Source organism: Diplotaxodon limnothrissa, linkage group LG9, assembly GCF_057381915.1.
Source record: "Diplotaxodon limnothrissa isolate DT_005_m linkage group LG9, D_limnothrissa_male_GT1.1, whole genome shotgun sequence".
NCBI classification, from domain to species: Eukaryota; Metazoa; Chordata; class Actinopteri; order Cichliformes; family Cichlidae; genus Diplotaxodon; species Diplotaxodon limnothrissa.
The window spans coordinates 9,876,464-9,899,379 of record NC_140604.1 but is presented as its reverse complement, the minus strand read 5'-3'; the positions used below and the strand labels follow the sequence as shown (position 1 = coordinate 9,899,379).

The following is a 22,916-nucleotide window of genomic DNA, read 5'->3' as shown; positions in this document are numbered from 1 at the left end:
GTGTAACTTTCGCAGCCTGTTGCTTCCTCCTCACTAAGGTTCACTGAAACCTCGCCGGCATCCTCTAATGATAGACCCGCCCACACATCTCTTATTAGTTTGCAAGCGAACGGATGCTGCTGGAACTATGATTTGATTGGCCCGAGCTTCTGCCAATAACTGTCCTCGCGCTCGGCCTATGCAAATCAGCGACCAGATACGGAACAGGCAGGAGAAGGAGACCAAAGCGGGCATACTGTACATAAGTAGAGGGCATAGATTGTTGCCCTTCATCATTTCAGCACAGTTCCGTACTGTCGGTGTTCTCTTTTATCGGCTTGTGCCAGGAAACACATATTTATTTATATTTATATATTGAGTTGCTGTGAAAATGGCGCAGCCGGACAGCAAGAAGATATTTTTTGAGAACCTGTCGGGAGCGGGCAAAGCCATTGCGGTGCTGACGAGCGGAGGGGATGCTCAAGGTAGAGTATCGAGTTACACTTTTTGTGGATACTTGTGTGAAGCATCGTATCAGTGAGGAAAGGCCCGCAAAGGGCGAAGATACACAGCCGTGTCATAGTGACTGCCTGTCAAGTCAGCCTGGCTTTTATTTAAAAACGCGGTGGGGCGGGGTGGTACAGTAAGGCTGTGATGTTATGTGCCATTTACACGGTTAGCCGGCATGCTAACACCGCGCACCCTGCTAAGTCGCTAACAGCATCATCCTGTCATTGATTCAGAGGCATGTGTGACATTACCCAGCGGCTCAGACAGATGCGTCAAGGTCGAGCCGCGCGGTTTGCTTTCCTCCTCACAGTTTATTATTGCATTATAACTGACGGGCTTGTGTTAGCATTTAATTAGCGCAGATTCCCAATTAATTTAGGTTGTGCAGAAGCCAGATACGCAGGAGTGCAGGGCGCTGTGTAACCATTAAAAGCTGGTTCTGGTGGATGCGTAGGCCACTAGCGCACAGGTTGGAAATTCTTACACAGCGTTTCTGTCGTGTTCAGTTTTAGCGAGACTAGAGACTTTGGATTTTTATTAGCACAGTGGAGGCCAGCGGTTGTGGGATGCCGGCATCCTGTGTACGTGATGAGCAGCATATAACTCATCTACGTCTCTTCCAGTCAACTATACGTCACAGAGGAAACCCGGGTCATGTGCTCACCGGCTCATCTCGTAATTTCGCTTAAGCACATGTACATCTACTACTGCCGTGTAACACCACATTGTAATGGCAGCCGGCTGATCCGAATGAGTTACATCATCTTATAATTAAACAACAAAAGTCGAAACTATGATTTTATTTAAAGACAGGATGTGATTATTTTTACCTGTTATGTAACTTATTATTAGGCCTACACGTGACCAGTGTAGTAGAGGAAACATAAAGAGAGAGTGAATCCATCCTGATAGCTTTCAAGCTGTAGAAAGTGAAATATGAGCAAAACATGAATAAATATGGATATTTTAAAACACGTTTTCTTCTTATTGTTTTCATGCTGCATGGAAAGTTATTAACAAACCAACTGTAAATTGTAATTTGACAAAAATAGCAAGAAGCTTTGTATCTTTGTGGGGAAAAAACTTCTTTATCCTGCTTTAAAAATAGTCAGAAAGCACTTCAGCTTTTTTTGGCTTATTGATCCAGATATTCTTCCAATATTACCCTGAGAAGCCATGGTCACATCAAAGTTGTGTCCACTTTTAGCATTGGATTGTGATACAAAGGGCAGCAGCACTAACACTGCTCTACAGCATTAAAGAAGCTTCTTTATTTTCTAATGTTGTTTATGTTAAAATCTTCTGCTAAATAACCACCCTGTTTTAAACTTTTCAATACATAATTTAGACAAATGTTGACCTTTTCTCAGAAACCACCTGTTGTTGTTATGTAAGTGCATTTGTGAAGAATTATTAATAATGCATTATTATTAATTACACCAGGTATTCTATAGTGTAACCTCCATCCTCCAGGAGCTCAAAGAGTGAATGTGGTTATTCAGAAGCAGTGAATTGATCCACTTAATTGCAGAACAAACACGCAGCGCTGGCCCCAGAGTTAAGCAGTGAGTCTGCAGCATGCTAGCTGAGACCGTGCATCAATGTCAGAGTACATTGTGTAGCCTTGGCTGAGTGCTTTCAGTCAGTCAGCAGGAGAAAGAGTCAGTCACGCAGAAGAAGAGATGTTCTGCTTTGATAGAGACTTTGAAACCTTCAGCTGAGATATCTACGCGAACATCTTTTCATATATTCTGCCTCTGTTTTCACCACACTCTGATGTCTGATGCCCCTGTGATTGTAGTTATGTAACAAGGACAGCGTGCCATGGATTATACACTGGGTTGTATTGTTGGTCCTTTTCTAATAATTCTGGATGCTTTGCCGGCTTCATGAGCAGATCACATTGCAGAGGCCTCCTCCTAATTTGTTCCCTTCCCTCACTGCTGTGTCCTCTGCTTCCCGAGTGGGCTGAGCCTTTGTGTTGCAGAGTAACAGTACTGCTTGGTTCACAAGGAAACCCAGTCCTTTCTTCCCTTTGTTTACAACTCTTCCAGTTAGCCAAGTTCCCGTTCTCCTCCTTCCTGTGGGTAAAGCTTTACGTTTTTATCCCATCTGTGTTGAAGCTAACCCTGACGTTGACATTAAAGCCACAGAGCATGGTCTTACTGGTTAGTATTTTCACTCAGACTCACAGAACCTGTAGGAGGAGCTAGGAAAGCCTTTTGACCAAACATGGCAGGGCTTTCTGATGGGGCAAAAAAATCCACAAGTGACACACAGACACTATAAACACGCAAAGGCTGGGCTTACACACATTATCTCCCACATCCAGGACATAGAAATACTCATAAAAAAATAAATAAAGGTTTACAGCTGCACCCAGATTAAATAAATATCCATGTAGCTTAAGCCCTGGGAGAGCCATGCAAATTGGGGTTTTACAATGACTTGGTGCAGTTGAGACACATGTGTTTTCCCTCTCTATAGTTTAAAGTTTGACCTTGTAAAACAAGTTGTTTTGTGATTAAGATTTCTTCTTTTAACTCTTTCTCTTTCAGGAATGAATGGTGCTGTGCGTGCTGTGGTTCGAATGGGGTTGTACGTGGGGGCAAAGGTTTATTTCATTCATGAGGTGAGCCATAAATTTATCTTTAGGACTATAGTAGCATTTTCAAGGAAAATCACTATAAAGTATTTGGAAGACATTTAAGCCCAACTTTAATGGTTGGATTTGTGTACAGTACTAGCCAGGGGTCCGGTATCAATACAGCGATGTTTATTTTGTTTTCATGAAGCAGATGTTAAAAGAGCTTTGGGAAGAGCCATGCTCTGTCTGCTCATCCTGTGATCCCAGCACATCTGTGTACGTGTGGCTTCTGCTCACACACAGTGTGATGTTACATAACTGAGGCTTTAGATGCCTCATATGAATACCCTGCACCCAGCTAAGGTAGCACAGTATGATGATGCACCAGTCTTATAGTTAATGATGTAAGTTTCATTGGTTTTGAATTATGTGGAAATATTTTGATTATTTCAAGTCATGATGACAATAGGATGTCGTTGCGTTGTATTTTGGGCCGTTAGCCAGAGGTTATTTGGAGTGTGTGTTTGTTTGCTTAGCTCGTGCAACACTCAGAAAGATGATTCTTTGGCCTCATAACCATGAAGCAATATTTTGAAATAAATTGCAGCAGAAATCAAATGGTCATGTATTCAAATAAATAATTAGTAAGGAAAATAAACTGAATGTATACTACTTGAGTAAATTTTATTTGCCCAGATTCCATTAAATGTAACATTTCATGTTGTACTTATGTAACAGAGTTACATGGGCAATTTATGTTTATTACATGTAATTTATATCTAATTAAATTAGTTACAGCCACAAGTTTAGGCATAAATGTTAAATGTATATTCTTTTTTTTCTCTGTAATCAGGGATATCAGGGTATGGTGGATGGTGGGGATAACATAAAGGAAGCCACATGGGAAAGTGTGTCCAGCATGCTGCAGTTGGTGAGTAATTATCATGGTCTATAGTAGACACATGTAACATACACAGAGTGAGGTTTTTATAAGCAGGTGTTCTCTCTCCTGTGGGCTCCCGGCTTATATCGGAAACATTCGAAAGTAATAAATACTTTTGCAGTTCTTGGACTGCAGTGTGCAGTGTTTCCCACATGGAAACATTACTTGGATGGGCTGGCAGGTGTTTTAATAACTGTCCAAAAACTCATTTAGCTTTTTATTTGTGTGGAGGAACGCCTTGATGTGTGATTGATTTATGATCTTCTCACTCTGCAAGTTCATCATCTTCCAGTAAGCTAACTCTGGCCCTTCCTGTATCGTTTTTCTTCCTGGCTCTCTGACCAGGCTACTGTTGTGATGGTAATCAGCGTTATTCAGCTGCTTTCTCCAGAGAGGATCACGTCCATTTAGATGTACTCCAGTTCCACTGTTTTGAATTGCAGCTGGGGATAGTATCCTTGTGCTACTCCGGTTATCCTCTGTGAGTTTGAGGAACCATTCTAACTAGAACCTGGAGCAAGTGGAGACCCGTTTAATGTATTGCTTTGAAGTCCACCGAGGCGACTTTGGAGTATTGTCACCAGCTGCAGTTCAAGACAGTGCAGTTAGAGTTCATCTTACTAGATAAGCAGCTTATTTTACTCAAAGCACTTTGCAGAGGAACAATCTTCATATCGACGTGTTTAATAATTAATAAATAACCTAACCTCACATCAGATTTATTTCTTGAGACGTTTGCTATAAATTGGAATTATTATCCTTTTTATTATGGCGTGACTAATGCATCCACATGCCCTCTTTACCCACCATAAATAAAATATAAAAGTGTGGAAAAACACTGAAATATGTATTTATCAAAGTTAGGTTTATCTTGCAGGAAGCAATGCACAAAGGAGGAACATGTAAGTCATGTGACACAGACGATAAGGCTGTTTAGTGGTGAAACATTACAACCTCTAACATCGCAGTAGGCGGTGTGTTATCAGTAGTGCTTTTCCTGTTGAAGAACAAACGCAGGAGTTCAAACCAAAAGAATAACCATGTGATATGGGCCGGAGACACTTTTAAAACGTTCCCATTATCGTCACCAGGGAGGGACTGTTATCGGCAGCGCTCGCTGCAAAGAGTTTCGCACTCACGAGGGGCGCCTGAAGGCTGCCCACAACCTGGTGCAGCACGGCATCACCAACCTGTGTGTGATCGGTGGAGACGGCAGTCTGACGGGAGCCAACCTCTTCAAGGAGGAATGGAGCGGGCTGCTGAATGAGTTGGTGGAACAAGGTAGTGGAGGCTTTATGGCTCTGTGTTTCCTATTTCCAGTCAAGACAAAATGCAGTTTATATATTCTGAGGACGTGGTTACACTGTTGAAAACAATTCTGCACAGCATGTGGAGCTTGGAGTCATTTGGTGCCATACTGAGAAACCGTATCTCCTGCCAGTAATATCAGAGATTTGTGTTTGTAGGAACAGCTGTGACTCAGAGTGGTTACTCAGACAAAAGCCCAGTCCTGCTCTAAGCTTCTTTTCCTTTCAGGTTTGATTGAGGCCGATGCCGTCCAGAAGTACTCTGCCCTTCACATTGTGGGGATGGTCGGCTCTATCGATAACGACTTCTGTGGAACTGACATGACAATTGGCACTGACTCGGCTTTGCACAGAATCATCGAGGTGGTGGACGCAATTATGACAACTGCACAGAGGTGAGCAGTCAACATAAGCACCTTTAGCAGCTTTACGTGTGAAAGCTGCATATGTGACAAGTCAGTCGCTAGTTCAGGCTTTAATTATCAGGGTACATTTCAAATATAATAATCCTTCACTCTTACCAGCAGCTGTTTCAATCACTCGCCTTGAAGTTGAGAAAAGTTTAACGCAGGAAAAAACTATCATGGTATCTTCTACACCTGCTCTCGGGTACATCAGCGTTCCTACATCATATTTCCTCTCCTTATCTTTCAGTCACCAGAGGACATTTGTTTTGGAGGTCATGGGCAGACACTGTGGGTAAGAATAGATAAACCTTAGCAGATCCAGAACCATCAACTCTCAGTCAGAGACACAGGCCTTTATCACCTGTGTGTGTTTCCCAGCTACCTGGCCCTGGTGAGCGGCCTGGCTTGCGGGGCAGACTGGGTGCTGATCCCTGAAATGCCTCCAGAGGATGGCTGGGAGGAGAAGATGTGTCAGAAACTATCTGCGGTAACACAGTCAGACTTACTCAGTGAAGTGTAGTATTACTGGGTTGTTCTATGAGATGTAATGTTATATTTACTCTGATAACATGTTGTTCCAAACCTTTCTTTGTTTTTCTACACAGACTTTAAATCACGAAAGGCTTTTGTGAGATTTTGTGTTTTTTCTGCTTTGAAAAAAAATGCCAATGTTCTATGATTTAGACCCGTTCCAGGGGAACAAGGCTGAACATAATCATAGTTGCAGAGGGAGCCATTGACAGGCACGGGAAGCCTATAACCTCTAGTTTTGTCAAGGATGTGAGTACCTGAGTGTTAAGAAAGGGGAAGCCAGAAGCACGGAGACCTGACTGATGCAAGCCAGCCATCTGAGCTACACACCGCCAAAATCTTTGGTTACAGTTTTCTTACAGTATCCACATTCAGTCCCGTAATAACAAAGTGTGGACAAGCAGCAATAAAGACAGGATACACCTGATAACTAAGTGTGAACACAAGCCGTGGTGACACCAGGCTTTTATTGTGAACAAATCTGTCCTCGGCTCCCAGGCTGCCGCCGTCGTCCGGCTCCCTCCCCGTGCTTCTGAAAGCCCACGTCACAGCCACAGTCTCAGTTTTTCTGTCATGTTGTTTCTCCACCACGCCCTCCTTGTAGAACCGAGCAGGGATGAAAAGGCTGAATATCATAATTGTAGCCGAAGGGGCGATTGATCGTAACAACAAACCCATTACCACTGAATATGTTAAGAATGTAAGTACAGAGTGTACCCAGTTCCAGCTTTGACTCCCTCCTGAATGACCTCTACTACTGTACTGCTGCCCTGGTGTGGCTTTGTTGCTGTGTTTCTGGAATGCTCTGTAAAGCACACTTGCTAGATTGGTAAGAGGGCTTTCACCACACTGTACTGCCAAAGCACTGCAAGGCACCTTTTCTAAACCTCACAGCTATTATAGGTCTTATAGCATTTACTTATAGCTGCTTCACACATAGCCTTCTTTTTCCTTACAAATTGACTTTTTAACTGTAAATTGTGAATCATGATGATATTATTATGTAATTATTACTAACATTTTTATTTGGAGATTCTGTTTTTATTTAAAGTAGCAGAGTAATTATTTTTGATTTCAAATTAAAAGCTCCTTTCTAACATGACTGAAAAATTAGAACGGCTTGCTTGTGCTTTGTTGTTTCCCCTTCTCTTCAGCTTCAGATCGTGTTGATGTTCAAGTTTGTGATGTGCCAGTTTGTTTACATGTGTTTTTGCATATACCTTTGTTTTGTATATATTAGTGACACAGTTATACCTTTATTAGTGTATATATAATATGCATTAGATGAATTTAGACAACAGTAAAGCAACACTTCACCCATAAATCACATAAACATCTTTTTCTCTGGTCCTATTTATCTTGTGCTGTTTATCCATCTAGATGACTTTGCCGTCTGCCTTCTCTTCAGTCGATTTGTGGTGCTCAAAATCCATTTAAAAAGCTCAGCAGGAATGCTTATTTAAAAAAACAAACACTGAACCCCCCCAACACACACGCACATTTTTTAATTTATTTTGTTTAACCGACTAACAGTTGTATCGTTATGTGGAAGGAAGCCTGCATGTACCTGTGAGGTTTATTTTAAATGCATGTATTTATTTAATTTTTGCTTCTCTGATCAGCACTAGGCAAACATCATCTGATTGCATTATATTCAAGAGAAAACAGACTTACCAATTGGAGCTGAGCGACTCACACCAAAGCAAATATAGGTGATAAACAGCAGCACAGGCCTGAGGAAAGTACAGACATTTGATTTTAGGGTGAACTGCCTCTTTAAGGATCCATTACCTAAATGAACAGCTGTTATTTTCATGAGAATGTTGATGATGTGATGCCAGGCCATCTGCTCAAACTTGTTTTTCTTTTCCTCGCAGCTCGTGGTCAAGTGCTTGGGTTTCGACACGCGAGTGACAATTTTGGGACACGTGCAGAGAGGAGGAACCCCATCTGCCTTTGACCGTATCTTGGTAGGTCCACCCTCCTGAGTTATGAGCCAGTGCTCTGATGTTTTTTTGCTAAATGTTGAATTACTTTAGGGGCCAAAATATCAAACATTTGTTGGGTTCACGTGCTCAAAAAGCAGGATTCATTTTTCTCTGTCAAACTACTTTGCCTCTGGCCTGTTGGTTAAATAAAACTTGTTTTAAAAATAAGGAATTAAATGATGCCAGATCATTTGATGGAAATGAACTTCAACCTCCAGAAGACACCCTAAAAATCAAATTACTGCAGGCTAGTAGTTAAAAATGGTTCTCAGTAGTTTGTGTGACCCCCACAATCTCGTCAGCATTCCTGACAACGGGGCACGCTCCTCATGAGACAAAGGATGATGTCCTGGGGAATCTACTCCCAGAGCTGGACCAGAGCGCCACTGAACTCCTGGACAGTCTGAGCGTCCGTCCAAGGATTTCATCCTGATACCTAATGGCAGTCAGGGTGCAGTTGCCTAAGCTGTTGAGGTCTGTGTGTCCTCCCATGGATATGCCTCCCCAGCCCATCACTGTCCCACCAACAAACCAGTCATGCTGAACGATTTTGTGGCTTCTCCAGATCCTTTCATGTCTGTCGCATTTGCTCAGGCTGAACATGTCCTCATTTGTAAGAAGCACAGGGCAGCGGTGCCCTGCCTGTTTTAGTATTTATGGCAAATGTGAGTCGGGCTCCACGGTGCCAGGCAGTGAACACAGAGGGGAAGCCAGAGGGCATCAGGACCTCAGGCCCCCATGAAGTCTGTTTCTGTGTTTGGTCACAGACATCGACACAGGTGTTCTCCTGGAGGTCATTTTGTAGCTCTGGCAGTGCTCATCCTGTTCCTCCTCGCACAAAGGAGTAGACAGCGCTCCTGCTGATGGATTAAGGACCTTCTACGCCCCCGTCCAGCTCTCCTAGAGTAACCAAGCTTCTCCTGGGATCTCCTCCATGCTCTTGCACCTGTTGTTAATTTGATCAACACCAAAGCAGCTGAAACTGATCAGCAACCTCCTCTGCTACTTAACTGACCAGATCAGTGCCCACAACTTTAACTGACTTGATGCTTTACTCTGATTAAAAAGGATTCCTTTCATTTTTTTTCCAAGCAGTATCTTTTGCTTTTGGCCTGTCAAATAAATCATGTTTTTAAATTTATCACGTGAGGTTGTTGCAACTGACATTTTTGACTATTTTGGCAGTTTATAGGCACATTTATGTTTTTGAGCAGCATATTTATTAGTGTTTAAAGTGTTATTCCTAATTTTAAAAGCCATTATATTATCAGAAAGGATTTCATTTCATTTCAATAGATGGTCTTTTGAGAATTTATAGTAAATGTTCCCTGTCCGCAGTATTGTTTTGAAGAGTTGTCCAAAACATTTCCTGTTCAATCCCGTGTGTGTCTGAGGAGCGCTGCCCTCAGGTTTTACGTTAAGCATATTAACAGATTTGTGGCTCTGCACACGTGCAAGTGTATCCCAGGAACCCTTCCCGTTTACTACAAAACGTCTAAAGATGAAAACAAAAAAATGATGGATGTTTAAGAGGAGAATTAAAACCAATTTTAGATTTAAAGTAAATAAAACTTAAAAGAACAAAAGAAACCCTGAGCAGGGGAAGAATGTGTTGGCATAGAAACGATGAGTGAGGAAGATGCAGTTTAATCTGTGCGTCTCACATGCAGGCCAGCCGCATGGGTGTCGAGGCTGTTCTCGCGCTTCTGGAGACCACGGCCAACACGCCGGCCTGTGTGGTGTCTCTGTGTGGGAACACATCGGTGCGCGTGCCTCTGATGGAGTGTGTGCAGATGGTAAGTGCTGCTCTGTGCTGGAAACAGTCCAAGACCTTCACGTATTCAATAGGCATGCACACACACATATTTACAAAACCAGAGAAGCCGAGGACAGACAGACACAGAGTCCATAAAGACAAAGAGCTTAAGTAATGATTTCAGACAGCACAGAGTCTGGAGTGGCAATAGTGTCCACAAGAGAAGTGCATTGTTTGAGATGGAGCCACTGGTTAATCATTATCTGTTTATGATGATGTGTACCGCCATAGAAATGCACAAAAAAGCTTTGTTGTCGTTCTCGCTCCTTGTTTGGGTTTAACAGAGCTCACAGTGAAGACCTCACTGACGTTATGTAGCAGGAAATGTTAGAGGTGAAGAGCAGGTTACGTATTAGTCACCTTTTTTGCCCAAACACACGTTATTTTTTCCTCTGTCCACACTTCAGGGCAGTTTCTCCTCCATGCAGCAGTTGTGACACTTCAAAGATCACAGACCTTGCATGCAGATGTTTATTCCCAAATCGTGTAGATTAATCAAATTGAAAAGTACTTTTGTGCTGCCGTGTCTAAATGCAGATTTCAAGCAATGAAACAATCTCCTTTCTTTTTTTTGCCCCAGACTCAAGAGGTCCAGAAAGCTATGGACCAGAAACGCTTTGAGGAGGCCGTTAAGCTTCGGGGCAGGTATGACCGACAGACCTGAACTTCACTCAGTCCGGTGTTTCTAAGTGCACACAGGGAAAGTGGATCAAGGTGCTATTTTAGAACACCATCAGTCTGTTGTTTACACTCAGTGTTCAGCAGGATGAGGAAAGAGGGGAAGAATCAGGATCATGGACTTCATTTTCAAATACACCTCCCTTAGTTTTGAAGTGTTTACTGTGTATTGAAGTGTTGGAACAGATGAACTCACTGCACTTGGTTTTTCTGCAGGAGCTTTGAAAACAACCTGAAGACATACAAACTGCTGGCTCATCGTAAACCAGAATCCGAGCTGCCGACTGTAAGTGATGGTGTCAGCTTTGCTTGCTCACACTTAACACACACACAGAAATGAAAAAGGACAGAGCCCCCCCCACAGAATACCTGTAGAGCAGGTTGTTTTTAGGGAGCCAAGTCAGCCTAAGGTTCTGCCCAACAAATAATGACTCAGTTGTGCCTTACTGCTGCTGCTATTTTAAGAGCTGTCTTTGACAAAACAAAGCCATATACTTTATTTATCTAGAGGTGGAGGCAAAAACAAATAAAAAAGTATTGTCCAGGCATCAGGCCCCAGCGAGGATCGAACTCGCGACCCCTGGTTTACAAGACCAGTGCTCTAACCACTGAGCTATGGAGCCTGCGCTGCACACCTTCTGAGGGAGTGACCTTATTACCATTGTCCTGTAGACGGGTGTGTGACATCAGGCTGAGGGCATTAGTATTCAGCAGTCATATGCGTCAGTGGTTCCCTGCTGTTCATTATAAAAAGATGAAAAGTGCACATAATAAGAACAAGTATTGACTTCTAACCATGTTGTTCTTATTTACTCTGAAGCCTTAAGGTTTAGTGAGCGTGGGCTTCATATGCGGCCCGGGTGGCCACTGTTGCTGTGCAGTGATATTAGATCACACCTGGCTCCCCTCTGAGGGTTGGACTTGATCATCCCTGCCAGGAGCTGCAGCTCCATAGGAGGTAGCTTACACTGAAAATCAGCGAAGTGTAGAGGCAGCCTGACAGACTCCATGCTGTGGACCTTGCCTTAGGGTCTGACTCCACCCTCTGCCTCTGTGATAATGACCACTGTAGGCTCAGCATGTGGCTGAGAGTACCCCAGAAAGCATTTATTGATTTCTTCTGTAGAGCGTGATCATCCATGTTCAAAAACACACTTTATCATTTGGTGGGATTATTCCAGAGCCAGAATGTATGATAACCTGTTGCTGTGCATTTTATGTCTTCAGAGCAACTTCAATGTGGCAGTGCTGAATGTCGGGGCCCCTGCAGCGGGCATGAATGCTGCTGTCCGTTCAGCTGTAAGGGTGGGCATCTCTGAGGGGCACAAGATGTTTGCCGTCAGTGATGGCTTTGAGGGATTCTACAAAGGACAGGTGAGACTTGTAGCACTGCTGCTGCACTACTGCATGTCATTATAAACTAATGAGATTTCATGTTATTTAAATGCATTCATAATTTCCAAGCTTAATAAAAATCTTCTGTGTGTGTGACTCCAATTTTTTAATCAATATCTCAGAGAGAATTGGCTTAGCTTGATGAGAGTCAGACAGTGCACAGTCACACTAAAGCATAATCAGGGAAACCCGGGGGATAATCTGTCCAGATTAATGTAAACCAATTTCCTCATGCTCACTCTCCCTGCTCTGCTCGGCTCAGTCGAAACGATGCAGTACCACAACTATCCAGTGGGGGGAAACAGACTGTTCTCCCTGGGCTGAGAAACACAGCTCTGTACTGATAAGTCAAAGACTTTCTCACATTACCTATCACCACAATATCACGAGATTTATGAATACAGGGTAAAAGCAAGCAGCACCTGTGTGACTTTTAACAATGAAAACTTGTACTGATATGTAATCTGAGGTGATACCGTTTCTTTGTTGCATGACTGGTATAACTAGTTTCTGTCCTCTAGCCTCCTTTGACGAAACCGCTCAGAGTGTGGGGTCGGCTCAGTGAACAGCACTTAAGAAACAATCGGATCATTTATCTCTATCAGAATGTCTCCACTGTCACTGCTTAGTTAAACATCCTCTGTGAGACCTGGATTCAGACTGTGCCTACTGACCCCAAGAAGATTAGAGCAGAGGGAATAATGGATTTCTGTTATTCAGGACTCAAGCACTCTCTGCTACACGCTTTGTTAGTTTCCGCTGCTACATGAAAGAGATTGTCCAGCAAATTAACTCTGGTGTTTGCTATGTCTGCCCTGAGAACCAGGAGGATAGGACAGAAAATACACAACTGTGAGAGAGATGCAAACTTAAGAAAATAAATTGGGGAGAAAACAGCTTCCACACTGGGACTCATTAGTCTCTGTGCAACTCTTAACACAACAAAGAAAGAAAAGCACCAGCTTTTGGAGCTTTTCAGCTCGTTGCAGGTTAGAAGAGCACTAAATTAGAACATTTAAAACAAAACAAAATAAATAAAAGCATCCTGTGAACAGCTCCACTCATCAGTAATAGCTAACGTATATGTCTCATCCATCTACCCTTCAGATTAAGGAGGTGAAATGGGGTGATGTTGGAGGTTGGACGGGACAGGGTGGCTCCCTGTTGGGGACAAAAAGGTAAAGAGTCTTCAGTTTTTCTTATAAAATAATGATTAAATTGAGATATCTACAAAGGTGATGGAATCTGTATCAGCACTGTACCAGTGTATCCAGAGAATTTCCTCATAGACGGCTTTAAGAAACTAAATTCCCAGCCATACACTTTGTATTTCAATGATTTTGTATATTTGCATAATGTTTTTTTTCATAATACTCATTTTGTAATCCTCAGAACACTTCCTGCAAAACACGTGGAGAAAATTGCTGAGCAAATGCGAAAGCACAATATAAATGCTTTGCTGATTATCGGTGGATTCGAGGTAAGTTTCACACTCAGTTTTTGTCTCTGCTCGTTTTGCTTTTAACTTGTTGAGTCTGTAAGTAGATGCTTCTCATCTTTAAGTCTGTGTACAAGCTTAAAAGCTTTTAAATTATGAATATTTATGACATGTTACAATAAACAGTATAATGTTTCCATCAGCCTTATCCCGCTTCATTTCAGCACACCTCTGTATGGTTCCATGCATAGCTGTGTACAAAACTATGCTTTAAATTCAATTCTCTGCCTAAAAGCAGAGCTGCAGAACTGCAACATTGGAAGCTAATATTTAGCATTACATGTTAAATGGTATATGATATATATGTATAGCTATATAGTGAGAAAGAAGACTCCTTAACATGATGTTTTTGGATTATTTAACTGAAGTTGACTCGATTTGATCTGATTTGGAAACAGAGAACACCTGCTTTTCTTCAGCCATTTCACGCACTCCTGTATAGATGCTCACCAGCTTTACTTTTCCTTTGATGAATGCAAGTAAATGAGTTATCCTGTGTATGATGTACGTGTGTGTGTTTTTTGAGGGTGAATGTGGAGTGGTACCTGTCTGTTTCGCTGCTGTCCGTTGTGATAGACCTGGCTCCTCCCCTTGGCACCCTCCACTTATGTCTTACCCTTTCCTTTGTGGCAAGTAGCACCTCTCTTCCAGACCAACCTTCCAAACCCCTCGCAGACACTAAAGCACTTGGCTCTGCCCTGCAGGCCTTCCTGTCACTGCTGGAATTGTTAACGGCTCGTGGGAAATATGACGAGTTCTGTGTGCCCATGGTCATGGTCCCAGCCACTGTCTCCAACAATGTGCCGGGCTCTGACCTCAGCATTGGCGCTGACACGGCTCTGAACGCCATCACTACTGTAAGTGATGGGGCCTGCCAACAGGAATAGACAGACATGACACAGACACACAAACACATCCGCTCACTTTACAAGCCAGCCAGCTGTGTTTCAACAAGGGGGAAAAACCCACAGTGTTGTGTTTTACCAGTCACCAGCCTGTCAGGGGATCATTCGGAAGAAATCCTTGTAACGGTGGCATCTGTCAGCCACACGTGGCACAAAAAGCCTCCCTAAAAACTAGAAATTCAGACAGACAAAGTGAGTCATGTCAGCACCGTGAGGCGTGACTGGTAAACGTAAAGCTCCCTTCAGGTAAGTAAGTGAGTGTCAACATGGAGGCATGCTGTGAGGTGCACACGTGTTGTGGCCGCCATGTTTTGCTCTGCTTGCCCTTCTCCCTGTCTGTGTGTTTGTGATAGTGTCCTCTGACACGTCATGACGAGTGGCTGGCTGCATGCAGGTTTTGACGTCTACATATCGCCAGAACACAAGCTTAACAGCCTGTAGTTCAGGTAACGTGTGCTGTTTCAAACTGGAATTGCAGCTTGGCCATCTTCATGTCCTCCTGCTGTGTATGCAGACTCGACTGGCCCTGCTTGTCCTGCTGAATATAAGCAGATCTGGCTGTCATATGGTTGTTATATGCCGCGTCACCGTGGAGCAGATTCTGAGGCCAACAAGCACACGTCTCTCTGTCCTGTCTCTTCATCTGTTCTTTGTCTGTCCCTGTTTATCATCCTTCCCTCTGCTTTCTCTCTCTGCACATCAACTTCCTGTTCTGATTACACGTTCCCCTCTCTGCTCTGCCACTCTTTCTGTTCTTATTTTCTTTTCTCCACCACTCTGTTCACAATCCCATCCTCCCGTCCTTTCTGCCAAAGGGAAGCCATAGCCGCTATCACACGGAACATGCCGGAATGGCGGGATACTCTCTTGCAAACTGAGAGAGATTCACCCCTCTCTCTCTATAAGTGACCGGTCGTCTAACGCGTTTTCTGTATACTGCTGCTTCAGGCGTTTGAGAGTCTGCTGCAGCTGTATGAGGCTCGCGCCAGCTATGAGGAGTTTTGCATCCCGATGTGTATGCTGCCTGCCACCATAAGTAACAATGTACCCGGCACCGATCTAAGTATCGGGGCAGACACGGCCCTCAATGCCATTGTGGAGGTAAGGCAGTCAAACCGCCGCCAGCAGAGCTTTGAGCGCTTTGTTCAAGATGCTTGTGCAAAGACACTGAACGTGAGGCATGATATGAAAGTGCAAGAGAGAAAACTGTGGTCCAGTGCTAATACTCAGCAAACTGTCCGCTTACAGAAGGTGCTACACTATTTTCTCTGGATTTAGGTTACAGTAAAGGCAACAAAAGTCAATGAATTAAACTTAGCCCGAACACTAACTCAAACATAAACTGTGCATTCATGTGCTGCTGCGAAAAATTGGAAAAAAGTGTTTTCCTACTGATCCCCCTCACATCATCAAAACAACTGAGAAAGATGGAAAAGTTTGGTGCACAACTTTCTCAGTTCTTTTAAATCATACACAAAAGCATGAAGTAAAATTGTGCACATTTAAGTACATCAGTGTTGTTTTCTAACATTAAATATATGATATGCTGAAGCACTTTGAGGGCTCCAGGATAGTGATTTACAAAATTGTTAGCTTGTGTCCATGCAGAGAAACAGATTTGTTACAAATGTTACTTCTTAGAGCTAACCCTGTTAAAAGCTAAAGTAACAGTTTATTTATTGGATGGCCTGTATTTATATAGCGCTTTACTAGTCCCTAAAGACCTCAAAGCGCTTTACACATCCAGTCATCCACCCATTGGTGATGGCAAGCTACATTGTAGCCACAGCCACCCTGGGGCGCACTGATAGAGGCAAGGCTGCTGGACACCGGGCCCTCTGACCACCACCAGTAGGCAATGGGTGAAGTGTCTTGCCCAAGGACACAACGACCAAGACTGTCCAAGCCGGGGCTCGAACCGGCAGCCTTCCGATTACAAGGCAAACTCCCAACTCATAAGCCACGATCGCCCTGTGCTGTTTCAACACATTCTCATTTAAAAGCACAAGGATACACTATAGCACGATTTCCCATTTTTGGGAGACGGGCTCTCTGCAGAGCACGTGAATTCACAGTAACACATATTTTTATATTTTTACCACTGCTGCAACTTCTAAACTGACGCTAGATTATCTCATATTTAGCTGATTGTCAGCACTGGGCTATCAAAATAAAAATCTAGCACAGGAAGAAAAATGTTTCCACATAGAATTTAACCAAGTGTTTGCATATGAATTCTGAATTTAATGTTACCATCTGACGTGTTCTGTCGTCTTTCGCAGGATCCAGTCTGTCTGGTGAAAGCAGCATTTAGATGAATCTGTTGTTGAAATGTAGCTATTCGCTAAATAAGCATGCTGTTGTTCTACTGTGTGGAAAGTCTTAAGTTAACACTAATCTTTATGTTTACCTTGATGGGCAAATATGAGCTCAGGGTTACAGAGGTTAGCTTTGACACATTAGTGCTGAATGTGTACTGACTTTGTGAGCTCATGTGCGTGTGTCAGACCTGTGACCGCATCAAGCAATCAGCCAGTGGGACCAAGAGACGTGTGTTCATTATTGAGACTATGGGAGGCTACTGTGGCTATCTGGCCACGGTGGGGGGCCTGGCTTCAGGGGCCGATGCTGCTTACATCTACGAGGAGCCGTTTGACATCAAAGAACTGCAGGTATGACGCAACCACAGAACCAGTATGCATTCATTATTTAAAGTAGACCTGTGATGGTCATTTCAGCACCAGCTTTTTATTCTTGGACTGAAGTAGCTTTGCATGAGTCACAGTTCCAAAATAAACAAACAAACAGTTTTGGCTCCTCTCTCTCCAAGGACATTCTCCCTTTATTACAGTTATTTTCGTATTGTCCAATGAACAACAAACAGTGTTATATAAATGCTCAGAAATAAACACTGAAGTAAGCAAGCAAATAAAACATTCTAACAAAACAAACAGCAGCAAAAAGAAAACTATCCTGTATGAAAACAAAAACATTCAATAATAACTTTAATAATGATGGAATCTGTTATATGTATAGTGTATATACACTTAATGCCCACTTTTGTAGGTACACCAGTTTAAATTCCTTTTAATCCAAATATCTAATCAGCCAGTCACATGACAATTACTCACTGCATCTGGCATGCAGACACTGCTGATCTACTGGGATTTGAACCCACAACCATCTCTAGGATTTACAGAGATCGATCAAAGAATAAGAAAGCATCCAGACAAACTGCAGTCCTCTTGGTGAAAGGGCCTCGTTGATGCCAGACGTCTGAGGTGAATAGTCAGACAGCTCTGAGCTAATAGGAAGACAGCAGTGACTCAAATAACCACTCGTTACCACCGTGGTTTACAGAAGAACACCTCTGAATGCACAACAAGTCAAACTACAGCAGCAGGGGACCACAGCAGGGTCCACTCCTGTCAGCTTACAACTGCAAGCTGAAGCAACAGTTAATGTTGCCTGGGCTGTCGAGCCTATTTCTGCTGCAGCTTTGGGACTGCAGGGTGAGAATTTGACATAAACGGCATAAAAGCATGGCTCCATTCTGCCATGCATTAACTGCTGGTGGTGTAATGGTGTCGGGGGATTTTCTTGGAAAACTTTAGGCCCCTTAGTACCAGCACTGAAGGCAAACGAGGTGTACCTAAAAAAGTGGGCAGTAAATAAGGTAAAGCAACATAGGTCCCCTTTAAGTTTCAGGCTCAGTTCTTTACATGTCATTCCTGGTTTTATCCACTAGATGTCACCCTACTCTAGTTCTAAGGCAGACCTTACAGAGCCACCTATGTGTTAACATCAGCCACATGCACTACTTTGTCCCACAGGCCAATGTTGAACATCTGACAGAGAAAATGAAGACGAGCATTCAGAGAGGTCTGGTCCTCAGGTAAGAAAATGACAGTCACCTTAAATTTCCAGCCAGCATCTCTTTGTAATGAGCTGCAGTGTAAACATGCATTTCCATCCCTCGGTGTTTGAAGCTCCTTGTATAGTAAACAAATGTTGTGGTGAAGCCGACAGGTTTGACAGTGCTGACATTTTACGATCCGGCTCCCACTGATGACGTCCAGCTAGCGTGAGCGTCAACTCACATCGTGAGTGTGCCTCTGCTAACACTTTCACTGTGTGTCTGTCAGGAATGAGAACTGCAATGAGAACTACACAACAGACTTCATCTATCAGCTGTACTCTGAAGAAGGCAGGGGGGTGTTTGACTGCAGGAAGAATGTGCTGGGACACATGCAGCAGGTGGGCTGATTTCCCATTGTATAAATAATCAGTGGTAACGTCTCCTCCAGAGTACAGAAGTGCCAATTTTCCATATTTGTATCATGAATATGCATGTTCTCAGTTTACATGGCTGGTCTTTGTTGTATTTTGGATTTGTGTATCTTGAGATTAGCACATAAAAAAACTGGAACACACAAAACTTTGATGATCTCTGAGGAAAATCTAGTTTGTAATGAAAAGATAGCACAGCTAGCAAACCACATCAGCAAACGTGTTCAATTAAGAAGAAAGGGGGGAAAGATCTGGTGGATGAGTGAAAACTCTTAATTTTTTTCAAAGGGAGGAGCGCCGTCTCCATTTGACCGGAACTTTGGGACCAAGATCTCAGCCAAGGCCATGCAGTGGGTCTCCAAAAAGCTGGTTGAGACGTTCAGACAAGGTAAGGTTAATGTTCCCTGCAGCCTGTAATTAGACCCGCGGTAGCCGATCCTCCCTCCCTGCAGAGGCGTGGCCGTTGTGAAGCAGATCTGTCATGGAGTCACTCTGTCTGACATTTTGATGTATGTTTATCCTCACAAAGAAAATGAATTATTGATCATTTATACTCATCAATGTAGCATTTTAATGAGGACCGACACGCTTCCTCATCTGATACGACACAACCGACCTGTACACTGTTTGTGTAATAAGGCCGCCATTAAAGTTAAAACTCCTCTTTTTGTTTTGTTTTTTTGTGTCCATTTCTCTTACACTCGGATGACATAAGATGAAGGTAAATCCTCTTCTTCATGCTGGCTCCATGACCATCTACATATTTAGCTCCTATCTTGTGTTTTCATTTTAGCACCATACTCCCAGTGTGTGTGTGTGTGTTTCTGTGTGTGTCATTTTCACTGTTCTGTTACACACATGTAGGATGCAATCTGCCCATGCCTTCCAAATTTACCGGCAGCCACCATGCAGTGCTGTTTCCAGGTCCTTTCTGAAATGGAAATGTGCAAGCATGGGCTGTGTGAGCGACACGCACATTTCTTTTTCCTGCTTTTCCCACATTTTCTTGGTAGTGTGCGGTGCTTTATCTCAATTCAGCTGCTTTTGTTCATGGCTTCCATATCAACACCTCTTTGTGCTTCAGTTTTCTCATCCTCTTAAACCACACTGCAGCTGTTTCATTTATGATGATGTTTCAGATAGCCACTAGCTGGTAGAAAGAAATCACTGTGAACCACCCCCACCTCCCCAGATACCTCTCAATGTGAAAGCCACTGGGAATTTAGCCAAAAATCATAACAATTACAAATGGTATCAAAGTTGAGAGTTTAGGTGAGTCCTTGGCCTTTTTGATGAGACAAAAAAGTCCAAAAACATTAAAAACTGAGCTCAGTCACTGGGATTACACTTTAACAAAAAAAGGACTGTAATTAAAAAACAGAAATTATTTGTGAATTGAAAAGTTCAAAAGTTCTGATTTTTTTTTTACCGTATACAAAATAGAGACTTAAAAAAGAAATTTGACTACTGATAATACAGAAGAAGTTTCCCTTCTTTTCTTTTTTTCTTACTGTGGCGTACAAGCCACAGTAACAGGCCTGTAAAACTGATTAAAATACAGTTAAAGGTGCAAAATGCACGCCCTTCTTTGAAAGCTATCAAGCAGGTCAGGATGGACCCTTTGGTTGTCTGGTTCTGGCCATCGGGTCGTATGTTTGCTGATCCATGTTCTGCTGTGATTGATCTTCTTAAAGCTACCGATCACAGAGAGAGGCAGGGTGGGGTGCTGCTGCCATCTGCTGGTAAGGCAGCTGTGGCTGTTGGTGGTTGGCTACATAGACGCAGCTTCAACTCTACAGTTAACTCGCTTTATACATTAACAAAATATTAATAATGAAACGACTAGTTTTTCTGGTGCCAACTAACAAAATCACCGACTTTAAGAAGGGAAGCAGTTATCCTTTGCTGCTGATGTGAGGGTAACCCTGATCACCAGTGTAGTCCACTGTTTCTCCAACAAAAACAATGACACTAGTCATTTTCACCAGTGGGCTTTTAAATCACTGACACACAGAGGTGTAGGAAGTTAAATCTAGCGATCAAAAAGTTCCAAAATAACGGCACTGCATAGACCCACAGCTGGAACGCTGTTGTAGGTTCGGGTTTCCAGTGGCTTTAATTCCACCCTAATGCATGTTTGTAAGATCAGGGACTTCCTGTGTTTGCACCTTTGATTGATTCAGTGTTTGTGTGCAGGCCGAGTGTTTGCTAACACCGAGGACTCCTGCTGTCTGCTGGGAATGCGCCGCAGGACTCTGGTCTTCCAGCCTGTGGTCCAACTCAAGGATGAGACTGACTTTGTGTATGTATCACAGTAGCTCGCTGGCACACAGGGAGATTAGTCCAGAAGAGAACTCGGGAGTCCAAAATGAGAAAGAAATGCCGAAATAAACGCTGACACTGACGTTTCTTCATCTGTGTGCAGTCACAGGATCCCCAAGGAGCAGTGGTGGCTGAAGCTGCGTCCTTTGATGAAGATCTTGGCTAAGTACAAGACGAGCTACGACGTCTCCGACTCCGGACAGCTCGAGCACGTCGTACACAATCGACCAAAAGACTCGGACGCTTCGGTGGCCATGTGAAGGCCCGCGCTGTATGACGGTCTGAGTTCAGTCTTTGTGTATGATGGAAATTTTGTGAGGTGTCAGTCTTTGTGTTGTAAATGAGCTCCTGTTACAACATGAACACTTTTTTTTCTGGCCACATGCTGTGTTCATGGTCTGTTACTGTCATTCCTTTTAGTGGCGCTCCTCTCAGTTTTGTTTTAAAAAAACTCACCAACTGTAGTCTAGCCTCTCTCCTCCTCTTATCAAATGCACACACACACAGCTGTCCTGCCATGCATCTGTGTGTCCTCGTCGCCCTGGATCTTTTTAGTGTTTTTAAATTGCACTTTCTGTGTCTTGAGTTGCTTCGACATTCTCTGACTGCAGAGCTGCAGAGTAGGCACTTTATCTGCAGCACAAACCAGTGCGTATCTTCTTAGAACGAGTGTGAGGTTAAGCATATTTATATGAGACTGATGCAATATAGTTTTGCTGCAAGCCAAGAGAACTCCATTCTGTGCTTTAACAAGGAAACTAATATTTATCTTTTAAAAATTATTTTTGCTTGTAAATGTGGATATATTAAAAATGTAGGCACTGCTGTACTGAGTAGCTGTCTGTTATATTGCACCAACAGAGTTAGATGTATATGAGACCCACAGAATAAAATCATACTTGAGATGTGCCTGAGTCACGATTGTCACTTTCCATCAAACGATGTCCTTTTATTTCATCTGGGATTATTACAGTTCTTCCAGTCATTTAATTGACATTTTTGGGGTTTAACTAGAGCTTGTATAATCAAAATCGCTTTCAGTTGACTGACTCTTGGTGAAGCCTGAAGATTAGTGAAGCCAGTTAGCAGGCTCGTGGCCCCGAGTGTCAGATTAATGAGCCATTCATTAGCTGTGTAAATATTTGTTGTTGCAAAGTTAACCTAATGACAAACTACTTATCCAATTCATGGTCATGGAGGGGCTGAAGGGTGAGAGGCAGGACACACCCTGGACAGGACACCAGTGTGTTGAGCTAACACAGAGACACACGGCCACATTAAGCCTTTATGTCCAATTTAGATAAGCAGTTCCCCTCACCCCACTACCTGCATGTGTTTGGACTGTGAGAGGAAGCCAGAGCACCTGGACAGAAAGGCCCCAGGACCTCCTTCCTGTGAGGCAATAGTGTCGACTGTATTAACTAACTAAATTAACACGATGTCTGCATCCACTTCTCAGTCACCCAGTCGCCTTAACGCCCACTCACATCCTGGGTCATTTGACCTCAGGAAATCACATGATAGGGTGGGGCTAGGTTTCACTATGGGCTCACCCGAAACCTTGGCTGATTGTGACCTACACCCGTTTTCACACCCTGGCGTGTGTGATTAGGTAGAGGATCAATAGGGGGTCCATGTCCCTCTCGGGGGACACTCCCACAGGGTTTAAATGATAAGGAATGGGAAGGACAGCTACAGGCAGAAGATGGAGAACCAGCTTCAGCAAAACAACGTTGGTGAAGTCTGGAGAGGCCTCAGAA

The 22,916-nt window shown here is 43.2% G+C and overlaps 1 protein-coding gene and 1 non-coding gene across 5 annotated transcripts; one reads left to right on the top strand and one right to left on the bottom strand.

The window, feature by feature from the left end:
- Positions 1-251: 251 nt before the first annotated feature.
- pfkpa (phosphofructokinase, platelet a) lies at positions 252-21,416 on the top strand. 4 transcript variants are annotated; one of them, XM_085361936.1, is made up of 23 exons: positions 252-464; positions 3,048-3,121; positions 3,930-4,007; positions 5,111-5,300; positions 5,556-5,721; positions 5,981-6,025; positions 6,112-6,220; positions 6,869-6,964; positions 8,142-8,234; positions 9,923-10,048; positions 10,649-10,713; positions 10,963-11,032; positions 11,974-12,120; positions 13,249-13,319; positions 13,534-13,621; positions 14,344-14,496; positions 15,493-15,645; positions 17,052-17,216; positions 18,378-18,439; positions 18,690-18,801; positions 19,123-19,222; positions 21,031-21,136; positions 21,260-21,416. In XM_085361936.1, the coding sequence occupies exons 1-23, from the start codon at positions 371-373 to the stop codon at positions 21,414-21,416; spliced, it is 2,520 nt and encodes an 839-aa protein (XP_085218062.1). In that variant the 5' UTR covers positions 252-370. The 4 variants fall into 4 exon arrangements, with proteins under 4 accessions (XP_085218062.1, XP_085218061.1, XP_085218063.1 ...); XM_085361935.1 differs by lacking the exon at positions 14,344-14,496; XM_085361937.1 differs by lacking the exons at positions 6,869-6,964; positions 14,344-14,496 and adding an exon at positions 6,418-6,513.
- trnat-ugu (transfer RNA threonine (anticodon UGU)) lies at positions 11,297-11,369 on the bottom strand. The gene has a single exon. It is a non-coding gene; the product is annotated as a tRNA-Thr (tRNA).
- Positions 21,417-22,916: the final 1,500 nt, after the last annotated feature.